General features: G+C 56.2%; 1 protein-coding gene across 1 annotated transcript in view; it reads left to right on the forward strand.

Annotated features, from left to right (window-relative positions):
• The window catches only part of ndnl2 (necdin-like 2), a 28,140-nt gene extending 23,572 nt beyond the window's left edge, over nucleotides 1-4,568 (forward strand). Inside the window, exons 8-11 of the mRNA XM_078535333.1 lie at nucleotides 1,689-1,731; nucleotides 2,117-2,179; nucleotides 3,492-3,606; nucleotides 3,936-4,568. Coding sequence (XP_078391459.1) covers nucleotides 1,689-1,731; nucleotides 2,117-2,179; nucleotides 3,492-3,606; nucleotides 3,936-4,019 — 305 coding nt within the window. The 3' untranslated portion in view covers nucleotides 4,020-4,568. The remainder of the gene's footprint in view (nucleotides 1-1,688; nucleotides 1,732-2,116; nucleotides 2,180-3,491; nucleotides 3,607-3,935) is intronic.
• Nucleotides 4,569-13,546: the final 8,978 nt, after the last annotated feature.

Genomic DNA, 13,546 nt, shown 5'->3' on the forward strand with positions numbered 1-13,546 from the left:
CTGCGCTCCTCCAAATCCAGCCTCTCAAGCATCCCCCGATTCCCATCGCTCCGCCATTGGCGGCCGTGCCTTCAGCTTCTCTCTCTCAGTACTGAGGGAACGGTGCACTGTCGGAGGGTCAGTGCTGAGGGTGCGCCGCACTGTCGGAGGGTCATTACTGAGGGAGCGCCGCACTGTCGGAGGGTCAGCGCTGAGGGAGCGCCGCACTGTCGGAGGGTCAGCGCTGAGGGAGCGCCGCACTGTCGGAGGGTCAGCGCTGAGGGAGCGCTGCACTGTCGGAGGGTCAGTGCTGAGGGAGCGCCGCACTGTCGGAGGGTCAGTACTGAGGGAGCGCCGCACTGTCGGAGGGTCAGTGCTGAGGGAGCGCTGCACTGTCGGAGGGTCAGTGCTGAGGGTGCGCCGCACTGTCGGAGGGTCATTACTGAGGGAGCGCCGCACTGTCGGAGGGTCAGTGCTGAGGGAGCGCCGCACTGTCGGAGGGTCAGTACTGAGGGAGCGCCGCACTGTCGGAGGGTCAGTGCTGAGGGAGCGCTGCACTGTCGGAGGGTCAGTGCTGAGGGTGCGCCGCACTGTTGGAGGGTCATTACTGAGGGAGCGCCGCACTGTCGGAGGGTCAGCGCTGAGGGAGCGCCGCACTGTCGGAGGGTCAGCGCTGAGGGAGCGCCGCACTGTCGGAGGGTCAGCGCTGAGGGAGCGCCGCACTGTCGGAGGGTCAGCGCTGAGGGAGCGCCGCACTGTCGGAGGGTCAGCGCTGAGGGAGCGCCGCACTGTGGGAGGGTCAGCGCTGAGGAAGCGCCGCACTGTCGGAGGGTCAGCGCTGAGGGAGCGCCGCACTGTCGGAGGGTCAGCGCTGAGGGAGCGCCGCACTGTCGGAGGGTCAGCGCTGAGGGAGCGCCGCACTGTCGGAGGGTCAGCGCTGAGGGAGCGCCGCACTGTCGGAGGGTCAGCGCTGAGGGGGCGCCGCACTGTCGGAGGGTCAGCGCTGAGGGGGCGCCGCACTGTCGGAGGGTCAGCGCTGAGGGGGCGCCGCACTGTGGGAGGGTCAGCGCTGAGGGAGCGCAGCACTGTCGGAGGGTCAGCGCTGAGGGCGCGCCGCACTGTCGGAGGGTCAGTGCTGAGGGAGTGCCGCACTGTCGGAGGGTCAGCGCTGAGGGGGCGCCGCACTGTCGGAGGGTCAGCGCTGAGGGGGCGCCGCACTGTCGGAGGGTCAGCGCTGAGGGAGCGTCGCACTGTCACATGTGCAGCCTTTTTACGATGAGACATTAAACCCAAGGCGCCCATCTCCACTTTTGGGTTGACGTAAAATATCCCACTACCTCTGCTGGATGAAGTGCCGAGATTAGGTTGGGGGGTTCCCCCCGGTGTCCTGGGGCCGACATTTGACCCTCAACCAGGATCGCTGCAATGCAGATGACCTGGGGCCACTACCACCTTGGCAGCTGTGGGATCGTGTTGTGCGCCAATTGGCTGCCACGTTTCCTACATAGCAAACGGGTCCTCCCATGTAAGAAGCTCCTCCGTGGGCCGTGAGGCTCTTCGGTTCGCACTGAGGCGGCGCAGGGCGCCAGGGAAACGCAGTCCCTTTCTTTTCTCTTGGTGCCCAGCGCGCTGCGTCTCCTGATGGGTCGGGCACTGTTTGAAGCTCCTGTGAACCAGTATTTAACACACTCTGCTCCTCTTCTCCTTAGCCTTGCTGTGGCACACCCTCAAAAAGCTTCGGGTCGATCCCAGGTAACTCCTTCGCTCGCGCTGTTCAACTTAACCTTTTGTGCTAAGGCCCGGGAATTCATTTTGGAGGGGGTGGGGGTGGTGGGGCTGCAGGCGAGATGGCGGCTGCTCCCGGGTTCACTGGTCCGAGGCCGCTTGCACCCCCTATTCCCGCGGGAGCACACCGCTCCAGGAACCTGCACTGGTTCAGCGAGTTCCCGGCCTGGAGAGGGCATGGGAGGCAACGGAGCTGGTGGCCTGTGTGGGTTTACTCTTCCCCCCCCCCCCCCCCCCCCACCCCCCCAGTTCCTCGCTCGTCCCGGCCGTTTTGGGGGGGGTTTTTCTCAGCATTCAGACGCAGCAGTTTCACTCGTTTTTGTGTCGATGTTTTTTTTCCCCCTCCCTTCAGTGAGCGACACAATGACTTCGGGGACGTGAAGAAGCTCATCACCGAGGAGTTTGTCAAACAGAAGTGAGTGCTGTACATCGTCCGACTGTAGCACTGGGTTACGCTGTAGGGTCGGCTGTCTTTTCACCTGTACCCAGCCTGGGAGTGTTTGATGGGGACGGTGTAGAGGGAGCTTTACTCTGTATCTAACCCCGTGCTGTACCTGTCCTGGGAGTGTTTGATGGGGACGGTGTAGAGGGAGCTTTACCCTGTATCTAACCCCGTGCTGTACCTGTCCTGGGAGTGTTTGATGGGGACAGTGTAGAGGGAGCTTTACCCTGTATCTAACCCCGTGCTGTACCTTCAAGGCTATTATTTGTTGCCCATCCCTATGCCTGAACTGAATGTCTCAGTGGGGCTGTTTCAGATGGCACATTCATAGGAATATAGGAAGCCGGAGGAGGCCATTCGGCCCCTCGAGCCTGCTCCCCCATTCAATAAGATCATGGCTGATCTGACTGTGGCCCCGACTCCACTTTCCCCATCCGCCGCCCCCACCCCATAACCCTCGACTCCCCTGCCGATCAGAAATCCATCTAACCCGGCCTTGAATATATTCAGGGACCCGCTTATAGATTATGCAGCACCTTACGATTTCAAGTGATTGTTTTGACAATCATTGTGCTGCACGGAAACCTGTTCGAATGGTAAAGCCACACCACAGGGGTCAATGATGGCTTTGTCCTGAGGAAAGGTTTTTCCCTTGAACCATTACTGCTTCCAACAGATCTCAGATGACATATTATTGGGAATTTGCCAACAGAAGCTATGTTTTACCATGTCCTTTTGAAGCATATAAGATCCTGATGAGAGGGGGGGGCTTGACAAGGGTGGGTGTTGAGCAGGTTGGGCCTCTACCCATTGGGAGTTTAGAAGAATGGGAGGTGATCTTATCGAAACATATCAGATTCTGATGGGAGGGGGTTTGACAGGGTGGATGCTGAGAGGATGTTTCCCTCCCTCGTGTGGGGGAATCTAGAACGAGGGGGAGGGGGGCACAGTTTCAGAATGAGGGGTCTCCCATTGAAGACGGAGACGAGGAGGAATTTCTTCTCTCAGAGGGTGGTCAGTCTGTGGAATTCTCTCCCCCCCACAGAGAGCAGTGGGGGCCGGGTCACTGAATATATTCGAGGCCGAGTGATTGACGAGGGAGAGTCGAGGGTGACGATGGGGGGGGACGGACAGGAAAGTGGAGTTGAGGCCACAGTCGGAGCAGTCAGGATCTTATCGAAGGTGGGGGGTGGGGGGGGGGGGGGGCAGAAGCAGGCTCGAGGGGCCGAATGGCCACCTCCTGCTACCATTTCCTACGCGGTTACGATCTCTATCTGCCCCTCAGGTACCTGGATTACTCCCGCGTTCTTCACACTGACCCCGTGGAGTACGAGTTTCGCTGGGGACCCAGGGCGTTGAAGGAAACTTCTAAGCTGAGAGTGCTGGAGTTTGTCGCCAAGGTAGGAGAGCCTGGAGAATCGAAGTCGGCGGGTCAGCGGGCCACAGAGCAACGGCTGGTTGTTTTGTGGGTGGTGGGGGAGGAGGGGTGGAGGGACTAACGATCGGCAGGAACAAACCCTCGAAAAGTGTGAGGGGGGATTGGATAAATACCGGAAGGGGGGGGACAATGTGCAGGGCTACGGTGGGGGAAAGAGAGCAGGGCGGGGAGAGTGTGTGGCTAATTCGATAGCTCCTTCAACGGGGGCCAGCACGGGCATGATGGGCTGAAGGGCCTCCTCCTCCTCCGCTGCGCGCTACCAACCCTTGTTAATTTTCCTCTGGTCACCAGATGCACAACAACCAGGATCCGAAGACGTGGGCGACGCAGTACAAAGAAGCTCATCAAGAGGCGGCCGCATCGTCCAAGAATTAGCCAGGCAAAAGGGGGCCACCACCTCACCCCACCCGATTCTCGCCCTCCTCCTCCGCTGCCCGCTCGCCCGAACCTCGAGAGGGTGGCCAGGCCAATCGCTGGCCCCCTTGCGAACGCCAGCCTCCTGCCCGAGCTCCTTGACCTGAGCGTCGGGGCCTTTCTTAACATTCCTGCCACCCCTCTTCCACACGCCCCCACCCCCCTCCCCTCCGGAATTCCCATCTCAGGGGGTGCCCTGCAGCACCAGCTGCCACCTGGGTTGGCACTTCGTATTTCAGGGAGCCACGAAGCTCGCCACCAACTTTCCCCTCTCCCAAAACCCTCCCCTCTTGCCTTTCTGTCTGGGTATGGACCATCCCCCCCCCACCACCCTCGGGTATTTCCCACGTCTCCTCAGGGTGGTTTCCTGCCAGGCCCAGCAACCAGTTGCTTTGGCGTCACGCATTTTTACAGTCAAGATGTTGTTTCGCTGTTTGTACCTGTTTTTCTAACTCGACGCGGTATCGATGCTTGCGCGCGATTAAATTGCCATTTTCTGTCACGATTGTTGCCCAGTGTTGCCTGCCTTGTTGCATCACCCGCGGCTGCTTTGCCCCCTCCTGTCCTCGCCCACCCAGTGTTCCTCACGTGCAGGACCAGCCCACCTGTATCTTGCCCAAGCCAGCAGCTTGGGAGTCGGGTTGGGGTGGGGTGGGGGAAGGATATACTGGCCTCGGGGAAGGATATATCGGCCTCGGGGAAGGATATGTTGGCCTCAGGGAAGGATATATCGGCCTCGGGGAAGGATATGTTGGCCTCAGGGAAGGATATATCGGCCTCGGGGAAGGATATACTGGCCTCGGGGAAGGATATATTGGCCTCGGGGAAGGATATGTTGGTCTTGGAGAAGGGTATATTGGCCTCGGGGAAGGATGTATCGGCCTCGGGGAAGGATATATTGGCCTCGGGGAAGGATGTATCGGCCTCGCGGAAGGATGTATCGGCCTCGGGGAAGGATATATTGGTCTTGGAGAAGGGTATATTGGCCTCGGGGAAGGATATGTCGACCTCGGAGAAGGATATATCGGCCTCGGGGAAGGATGTATCGGCCTCGGGGAAGGATGTATCGGCCTCGGGGAAGGATGTATCGGCCTCGGGGAAGGATGTATCGGCCTCGGGGAAGGATGTATCGGCCTCGGGGAAGGATGTATCGGCCTCGGGGAAGGATGTATCGGCCTCGGGGAAGGATGTATCGGCCTCGGGGAAGGATGTATCGGCCTCGGGGAAGGATGTATCGGCCTCGGGGAAGGATGTATCGGCCTCGGGGAAGGATGTATCGGCCTCGGGGAAGGATGTATCGGCCTCGGGGAAGGATGTATCGGCCTCGGGGAAGGATGTATCGGCCTCGGGGAAGGATGTATCGGCCTCGGGGAAGGATGTATCGGCCTCGGGGAAGGATGTATCGGCCTCGGGGAAGGATGTATCGGCCTCGGGGAAGGATGTATCGGCCTCGGGGAAGGATGTATCGGCCTCGGGGAAGGATGTATCGGCCTCGGGGAAGGATGTATCGGCCTCGGGGAAGGATGTATCGGCCTCGCGGAAGGATGTATCGGCCTCGCGGAAGGATATATCGGCCATTGAGAATGATATATTGGCCTCGGGGAAGGATATGTTGGCCTTGGAGGGATTCAGCGCGGTGGAAGCAGATTCACGCTCAAAAGGGGCAATTGGATAAATACTTGAAGGGGAAAAATGTGAAGTGATACTGGTGGTATCCAGCGCGAGGGGCGCAGTTTCCGTGCGCCACCACGAGGAGGCAGTGCTGGGGACTTCCCGATGGAGGGGTTGTGTCCCGACAGGCGCTCTCCTTCACAAGCTGCTCGCCAACAATGTGGGCTGAAAAAAGGAAGCAAACCGGCACACAATAGCAGAAAGCATCCCGACTCTCTTTACCTACACACTAAACCCATCACACCGTCCTGTTGGACACATGGTGTTTCATGTACAGAATAACAGATACTCGGGAGTGAGATACAGTCTGGAATCTAATCGAGGGGTTCAGGGGGTTTATATATAGAATAACAGATACCCGGGAGTGAGTTACAGACTGGAATCTAATCGAGAGGTTCGGGGGTGTTTCATATACAGAATAACAGATACCCGGGAGTGAGTTACAGACTGGAATCTAATCGAGGGGTTCGGGTGGGGTTTATATATAGAATAACAGATACCCAGGAGTGAGTTACAGACTGGAATCTAATCGAGGGGTTCAGGGTGGTTTATATATAGAATAACAGATACCCGGGAGTGAGTTACAGACTGGAATCTAATCGAGGGGGGTTTATATATAGAATAACAGATACCCGGGAGTCAGTTACAGACCGGAATCTATTCGAGGGGTTCGGGGTGACTTATATATAGAATAACAGATACCCGGGAGTGAGTTATAGATTGGAATCTAATCGAGGGGTTCGGGGGTTTATATATAGAATAACAGATACCCGGGAGTGAGTTACAGACTGGAATCTAATCGAGGGGTTCGGAGGGTTTATATATAGAATAACAGATACCCGGGAGTGAATTACAGACTGGAATCTAATCGAGGGTTTCAGGGTGGTTTATATATAGAATAACAGATACCCGGGAGTGGGTGACAGACTGGAATCTAACGGATGGGTTTGGGGTGGTTTATATATAGAATAATAGATTCCCGGGAGTGAGTTACAGACTGGAATCTAATCGAGGGGTTCAGGGGGTTTATATATAGAATAACAGATACCCGGGAGTGAGTTACGGACTGGAATCTAATCGAGGGGTTCGGGGCGGTTTATATATAGAATAACAGATACCCGTGAGCGAGTTACAGACTGGAACCTAACTGAGGGGTTCGGGGTGGTTTAAATATAGAATGAGATACCCGGGAGTGAGTTACAGACTGGAATCTAATCGAGGAGTTCGGGGGGTTTATATATAGAATAACTGATACCCGGGAGTGAGTTACAGACTGGAATCTAATCGAGGGGTTCGGGGGGTTTATATATAGAATAACAGATACCCGGGAGTGAGTTACAGACTGGAATCTAATCGAGGGGTTCGGGGGGGTTTATATATAGAATAACAGATACCCGGGAGTGAGTTACAGACTGGAATCTAATCGAGGGGTTCGGGGTGGTTTATATATAGAATAACAGATACCCGGGAGTGAGTTACAGACTGGAATCTAATCGAGGGGTTCGGGGGGGTTTATATATAGAATAACAGATACCCGGGAGTGAGTTACAGACTGGAATCTAATCGAGGGGTTCGGGGGGTTTATATATAGAATAACAGATACCCGGGAGTGAGTTACAGACTGGAATCTAATCGAGGGGGTTCGGGGTGGTTTATATATAGAATAACAGATACCCGGGAGTGAGTTACAGACTGGAATCTAATCGAGGGGTTCGGGGTGGTTTATATATAGAATAACAGATACCCGGGAGTGAGTTACAGACTGGAGTCTAATCGAGGGGTTCGGGGGGGGTGGGGTTTATATATAGAATAACAGATACCCGGGAGTGAGTTACAGACTGGAATCTAATCGAGGGGTTCAGGAATGTTGAGGTTAGATAGCGAATAGCAGATCGGTAGTGAAGAGTCAATGCCGTTCCCAGTGAAATATTTAATAGAATTTAACAGCGCACCATATAAGTTATATAATACTGCATTCGACCGCTTCATATACAAACACAAGATCATGTAACCTAACATTGAGTAACCGTTTTCCAAATATGAGTTACATATCACTTTCGGAAGAGAAGGCGGGAGCCGGTGTGGGGGGGGGCACGAAGTGGGAGGAAGTTAATAATAATCCATTTTCAGTTTTGTACATGTGTGCCTCCCTTTCGGGACCCCCCCCCCACTACCCCACCCCTACCCTCACCCCCCCTTCCCAGTTAAGACGTGCAAAATTTTCTTTCTCACGGTCACCACTGCTACATCCACTCGTGCGCGCAACTTGTTCTGAGTGTGTCCGCCCGCCATGGTTAAGCAGGTCCGCCCCGTGTCGACCAGCCTTCATCACCAAAATGGCGGCCGCCCATCCCCGGCCTTGGCATCCCCGGCGTGTGGACCCGCGGGGCACTCTCCAATCGCTAAGCGACGAGAGCCGGTAAGTGTCTTTATCGAAGACTCTTGCCCGTTACCCCAGAGGCTGGTTCCCATTGGTTGCTCGGTTTGGGGGGCGGGGGGAGGCAGGTAGTAGAGGAATTTTTGCCCCCCCTCCCAACCTCACTTTAATGCTCCTGGGTTTAACCTTTTTTTGCCTCTCCCAGGTGGTACCCCGTGGTTGAGGTGAGGGAGTTGGGAGGTAAGAGGTGCCCTTCTCATGGTCGGGCGGTTGTGGGGGAGGGGCGGTCAGGCGGACCAGCAGGGATTGTCCCGTGTCCTGCCCCCACCCCCACCCCCTCCCCCCCCCCCGTAGCTACGTACGTCCCTACTCCTTCCCGCCGAACACCCAAGGCAGCGGTCGTCCTCCGGAGAGCTGGCGAGGAGGCGTCCCGCTTGAGTCGAGCCAGGCGTCTGCCGAGGCCCCTTCCCTTTGGCCGGTCGGCGCGTGTCTCTTCCCGTCGGCGCGGCGATGGGAGATGCGGCAGGAGCAGCCTCCGCCGTCTGCCGTGCAGGCGTTAGTCCGAGAGCGTCCACAATACAGTCGTCGCGAGGGGAATTACAGAAATTGCATACAGTCCACAGGTAGGCGTACACTTCCGAGAATAATATTTACAATCAAGAGGTTGGGGCTGGAATGTCCACACGTCTCTCAGCGTGACAGCGTCCAGTGGACAAATGGACGTGCGGTAAGGTGGGGGAAGCAGCCGGTTCGGAGCTCCGTGTGGCATGACGCAGGGCAAGTGCAATGGATTCAGTGGTTAATGGGGGCGCGTTGGCTGGATTGGGTTAAGGGTTGGGTTGGGTTCGATCCTCCGGTGTTGGATTGGGTCGGACTGAGCTTTGTCCAACCGTGCCGGGCGCAAGTTGAGATTTTCGGCTGGGTTAGGATGAGACGTAGGCACAGAAGTAGGCCATTCGGCCCATCTGCTCTGCCCATTCAATGAGATCATGGCTGATCTGACAACCCTCAACTCCACTTTCCTGCCTTTCCCCCATAACCTTTGATTCCCTTCCTGATTAAAAGCCTGTCTATCTCAGCCTTGAATATACTTAATGACCCAGCCTCTACAGCCCTCTGTGGTGAAGAATTCCACAGGTTAACTACCCTCTGAGAGGAGAAATTCCTCCTCATCTGTATCTTAAATGGGCGACCCCTCACTCTAAGATTATGCCCTCTGGTCCTAGACTCTCCCACAAGGGGAAACGACCTCTCAGCATCTACCCTGACAAGCCCCCTGAGAATCTTTTATATCTTTCAATAAAGTCGCCTCTCATTCTTCGAAACTCCAATGAGTACGTAGATAAGGTTGCCTCAGCTTAGACTAAGGTACGTTCTTATGTACGAGGGTTGGGTTGGATCAGCCTGGGGAGTGCTGGGCGGGGTCAAATTGAGCTTTGATGTTGGTAGGTTGGGCAGAGTTATCTTGCCCCGCGAAATGTTGCTTCCCACAATTTCCTGTTCTTAATCTCGACTCCCTCAACATGGTGGGTATCGCAAGTGCTTTAAAAAAAACACACCGGTACGACTGTCATTAACAAAGGAGGGAGGAAACTCGTGCTAATATCAGCAAGAGTACTATCTGGGGAGTTTACTGGTTGCAGGTGATCTGTAGTCTTTGGAGTTTAGAAGAATGAGAGGTGATCTTATTGAAACATATCAGATTCTGAGGGGAGGGGGTTTGACAGGGTGGATGCTGAGAGGATGTTTACCACCCCCCCCAACCTCGTGGGGGGGAATCTAGAACGAGTGGAGTAGGGGGCACAGTTTCAGAATGAGGGGTCTCCCATTGAAGATGGAGATGAGGAGGAATTTCTTCTCTCTGAGGGTGGTCAGTCTGTGGAATTTTTTCCCCCCCACCCCCCCAAGAGAGCAGTGGGGGCCGGGTCACTGAATATATTCAAGGCCGAGTGATCGACGAGGGAGAGTCGAGGGGGGGAGGGACAGGAAAGCGGAGTCGAGGCCACAATTGGATCAGCCACGATCCTATCGAATGGGGGAGCAGGCTCGAGGGGCCGAATGGCCTCCTCCTGATCTGATTTTATGACGAGCGCTAACAGAATCAATCATTCCCCGCGTGTTACCCGGTTGGGGGGGTGGGCGGGGGGAGACGTGGAAACGGGCACAGGGTTAAGACACGGGAGGTATGTCTCTGGAGAGGAAGGGGCTGAAGGCTGCGGTGAGGTCAAGGGCTTTAGTGGGGGCTGTGGCGAGACGATGGGGTCGGTGGGACCACGGGTCGCTGAGATTGAGGGTGAAGGGGAGACGGAGGGATGCGAAGAGAAGGAAGGGTTTGGAGGGCAGGGTAAGGAGGTGGGGGTCAGGCTGAGCGAGACGGGCAGAAAGGAAGGCAGATGGAAGTAGAGGAGGGGGGAGGGAGTGGTGAGGAATATTGCAGATGGCTGCTGTGGGGGTCTGATTGGGATCAATGCAGAGCTGGGGGGAGGGTGCGAAGTGGATGGCTCCTACTTGAATGTCCATTCCAGCCCCAATAACAGTGCCAGTTTTCCAAAGAATATTCAGCAGAGATTGTACATAAAGGGGGCACTTACCACAAGGGTTCAAAGAGACACTTAAACTACTATATAAGGCAGTGTGCATAGAATTACAACATCTAGAGTACACAAGGAGGTATGAACCTCTATAGATACACACAGTACCACTCACGGAATACTATGAGGAGAGGAGTCCCAGAAGCTGGTGGTCAAGAGTCGGGGCTTTCCTTTCCCCTACGTTTGGCTCTGTTCTCCTTCCTGGGAAACGGGCTAGAATCTGCCTCGAATTGGCTTCCGAGGGCGATATTCTCCATGGCGTTCCTTCCTACGGAGTTCTGTTCCCCTGTTCCCACCCTTCTTTCCACCACCCCCACCCCACCGGAAAAACTCAGCAGGTTTGGCAGCATCTGCGGGGAGGGACACAGTTAACGTTTCGAGTCCGCATGACCCTTCAACAGAACTAAGTAAAAATAGAGAAGGGGTGAAATATAAGGTGGTTTAAGGGGACAAGAAGAGCTGGATAGAGGGCCAGTGATAGGTGGAGGTAACCAAAAGATGTCACAGACAAAAGGCCAAAGAGATGTTGAAGGTGGTGATATTATCTACAGGAATGTGCCAATTAAGAGTAGAAAGCAGGACGAGCAAGGTACAGATAGCCCTGGTGGGGTGGGGGGGAAGGGATCGAAATAGGCTAAAAGGTAGAGAGACAACAAGGTTAAGAGAGAGGTCGGCGTGATAACTGTTCAATGACTCGAGGGGCCGAATGGCTCCCTGTTTCTCTCCTCCCAGCTCCTAGGGCGGGCCCGATTGGCGCCCCCACCCCACCCGATTCGACCAGCTTCTGGGACCGCCCGGATGGTGGACACTGTTACAGTCACAGTGATATTCTTCAATCACACTGAGCACTTTACAACACAGAGAACCGACGGTGGAGGGTGGGGGGTGATGCGTGTATTTACATTGCATGGTTATGGGGATTGAGGGCAGGGTATGCGGGGTGGAGTGAAAAATAATCTCCTTCGGCCTCTGGTAACAGCTCCCCCACCTCCCTCCCAACCTCCCTCCCTTCCCCCTCCACCCCCGCCTCACCCCATGGCAAATGCCGACAGGGCAACACCGGAGACGTTAGCCACGTTATTTATTTGGCTGTCGGCTTCCTCTATTGCGGCGAGCTTTTAGGGTGATGCTACCAAGGCCTCTCCTGTGCTTCTGTGTCAGGACAGGCCCTGGTCTCCAAGCCAGCCCGGCGGAGGCCCTTGCGTGGCCTTGGTTACCACCGGGAGCACCAGTGTCCAACTATAACCAGGCCTTCCTCGTTTCCCCCACCCTGCCCGTGCCGGTCTCCAAGTGACCTAGCGCGTGTCACTGGTGGGGTGCCTGTCCCCAGTTACCCAGGGTCGTCCCGGTCCCCTCGAACTTTTGGAAGGTCACCCTCCAGGGCGACGCCCCGGTGAGCAATCCCGGGAGAGACGGGTTTACCGTATAGAAACCGATAAAATTCTAACAGGACCAGGCAGGGTAGATGTTCCCGATGGTGGTGGGGGGGGTCACAGTCTGAAGGTACGGGGTGGACCATTTAGGACTGAGATGAGGAGAAATGTCTTCACCCAGAGAGCCTGTGGAATTCACTACCACAGAAAGTAGTAGTTTACCGGGAGCGGGAGGAACCGGCGGCTTGGAGGAGGAGGGGGGGTGGGGGGTAGTTGGGAATCGTTGGATTATCTACGCCCCACGTCAGCGAGCGTCTGGAGCCTAGTCTCCGCCAGCGCTTTGGCGACTACCCAGTCAACCGGGGCCTTCAGTTCTCCTGAGGCCTTGGATCGCACCCCCCCAACCCCCACCCAGGCCACTGGCAGAGGGAGGGAGTGGGGGGGGTCGCTAACCAGAGGGGGACATGGATTGAAGAGAATCGGTAAAGGAGCCCGAGGTGGTGGGGAGGGTTGGTGGGGGGGGAGGAGATGAGGACTTGGAGGGGGTAAAATGTGCAGGGCGCTGCTGGAGGAAGAGCCAATAGGATGGCTCTTCGAAAGAGGAGGCAGGAGCCCCGATGGGCCGAACGGCCTACTCCTGCACTGTTACCGCTCCAGGAATTCGGGGGGGGCGCGAGGATTAGAGTCAGTGGGCGTGCGGGGTGCAGGGCCGGTGGCTTCGTGCCCTGAATGCACCCCTCCCCTGCACCCCCACCCCCTCCCCCGCACCCCCACCCCCGCACCCCCACCCCCTCCCCCGCACCCCCACCCCCTCCCCCGCACCCCCTCCCCCACACCCCCACCCCTCCCCCGCACCCTCACCCCTCCCCCTCCTCCGTCCCCTCCCCCGCACCCCACCTAAAGGAGATTATTTTTCTGTTCAATATATCTGTTTATATAGATAATGAGGTGGCATGCTGTATATCTCTCCCTCCTGTACACTATCTCGTGCGAACAGTCCATCTTTGATCCAGAGAAAGCTGAGGGGTTTGGTGCGGCCGGGCGGTTCTGAGCACCGGTAGCCGCTGCTGATAAGCGAGCTGAGAGCGGGAATGGGAGAGAGAGGGAAAGTAGGAGACAGAGAGAGAGAGAGAGAGAGAGAGAGAAGAAAAAGGGGGTGAGACCAGACAGAGGGGGAGGGGAGGTTGAGGGAGAGGGATAGATGGAAGAAGTGAGGGACTGGGAGATAGAGGACAAGGGATGTTGAGGGAGAGGGATAGAGGGAAGGAGAGAGGGACTGGGAGATGGAGGACAAGGGATGTTGAGGGAGAGGGATAGAGGACAAGGGATGTTGAGGGTGAGGGATAGAGGGAAGGAAGGAGGGACGTTGAGGGAGAGTGATAGAGGGAAGAAGTGAGGGACTGGGAGATAGAGGACAAGGGATGTTGAGGGAGGGATAGAGGGAAGAAGTGAGGGACTGGGAGATAGAGGACAAGG

The sequence above is a fragment of the Cetorhinus maximus genome, unplaced genomic scaffold (genome assembly GCF_964194155.1).
Source record: "Cetorhinus maximus unplaced genomic scaffold, sCetMax3.hap1.1 HAP1_SCAFFOLD_389, whole genome shotgun sequence".
In the NCBI taxonomy this organism is placed as follows: domain Eukaryota; kingdom Metazoa; phylum Chordata; class Chondrichthyes; order Lamniformes; family Cetorhinidae; genus Cetorhinus; species Cetorhinus maximus.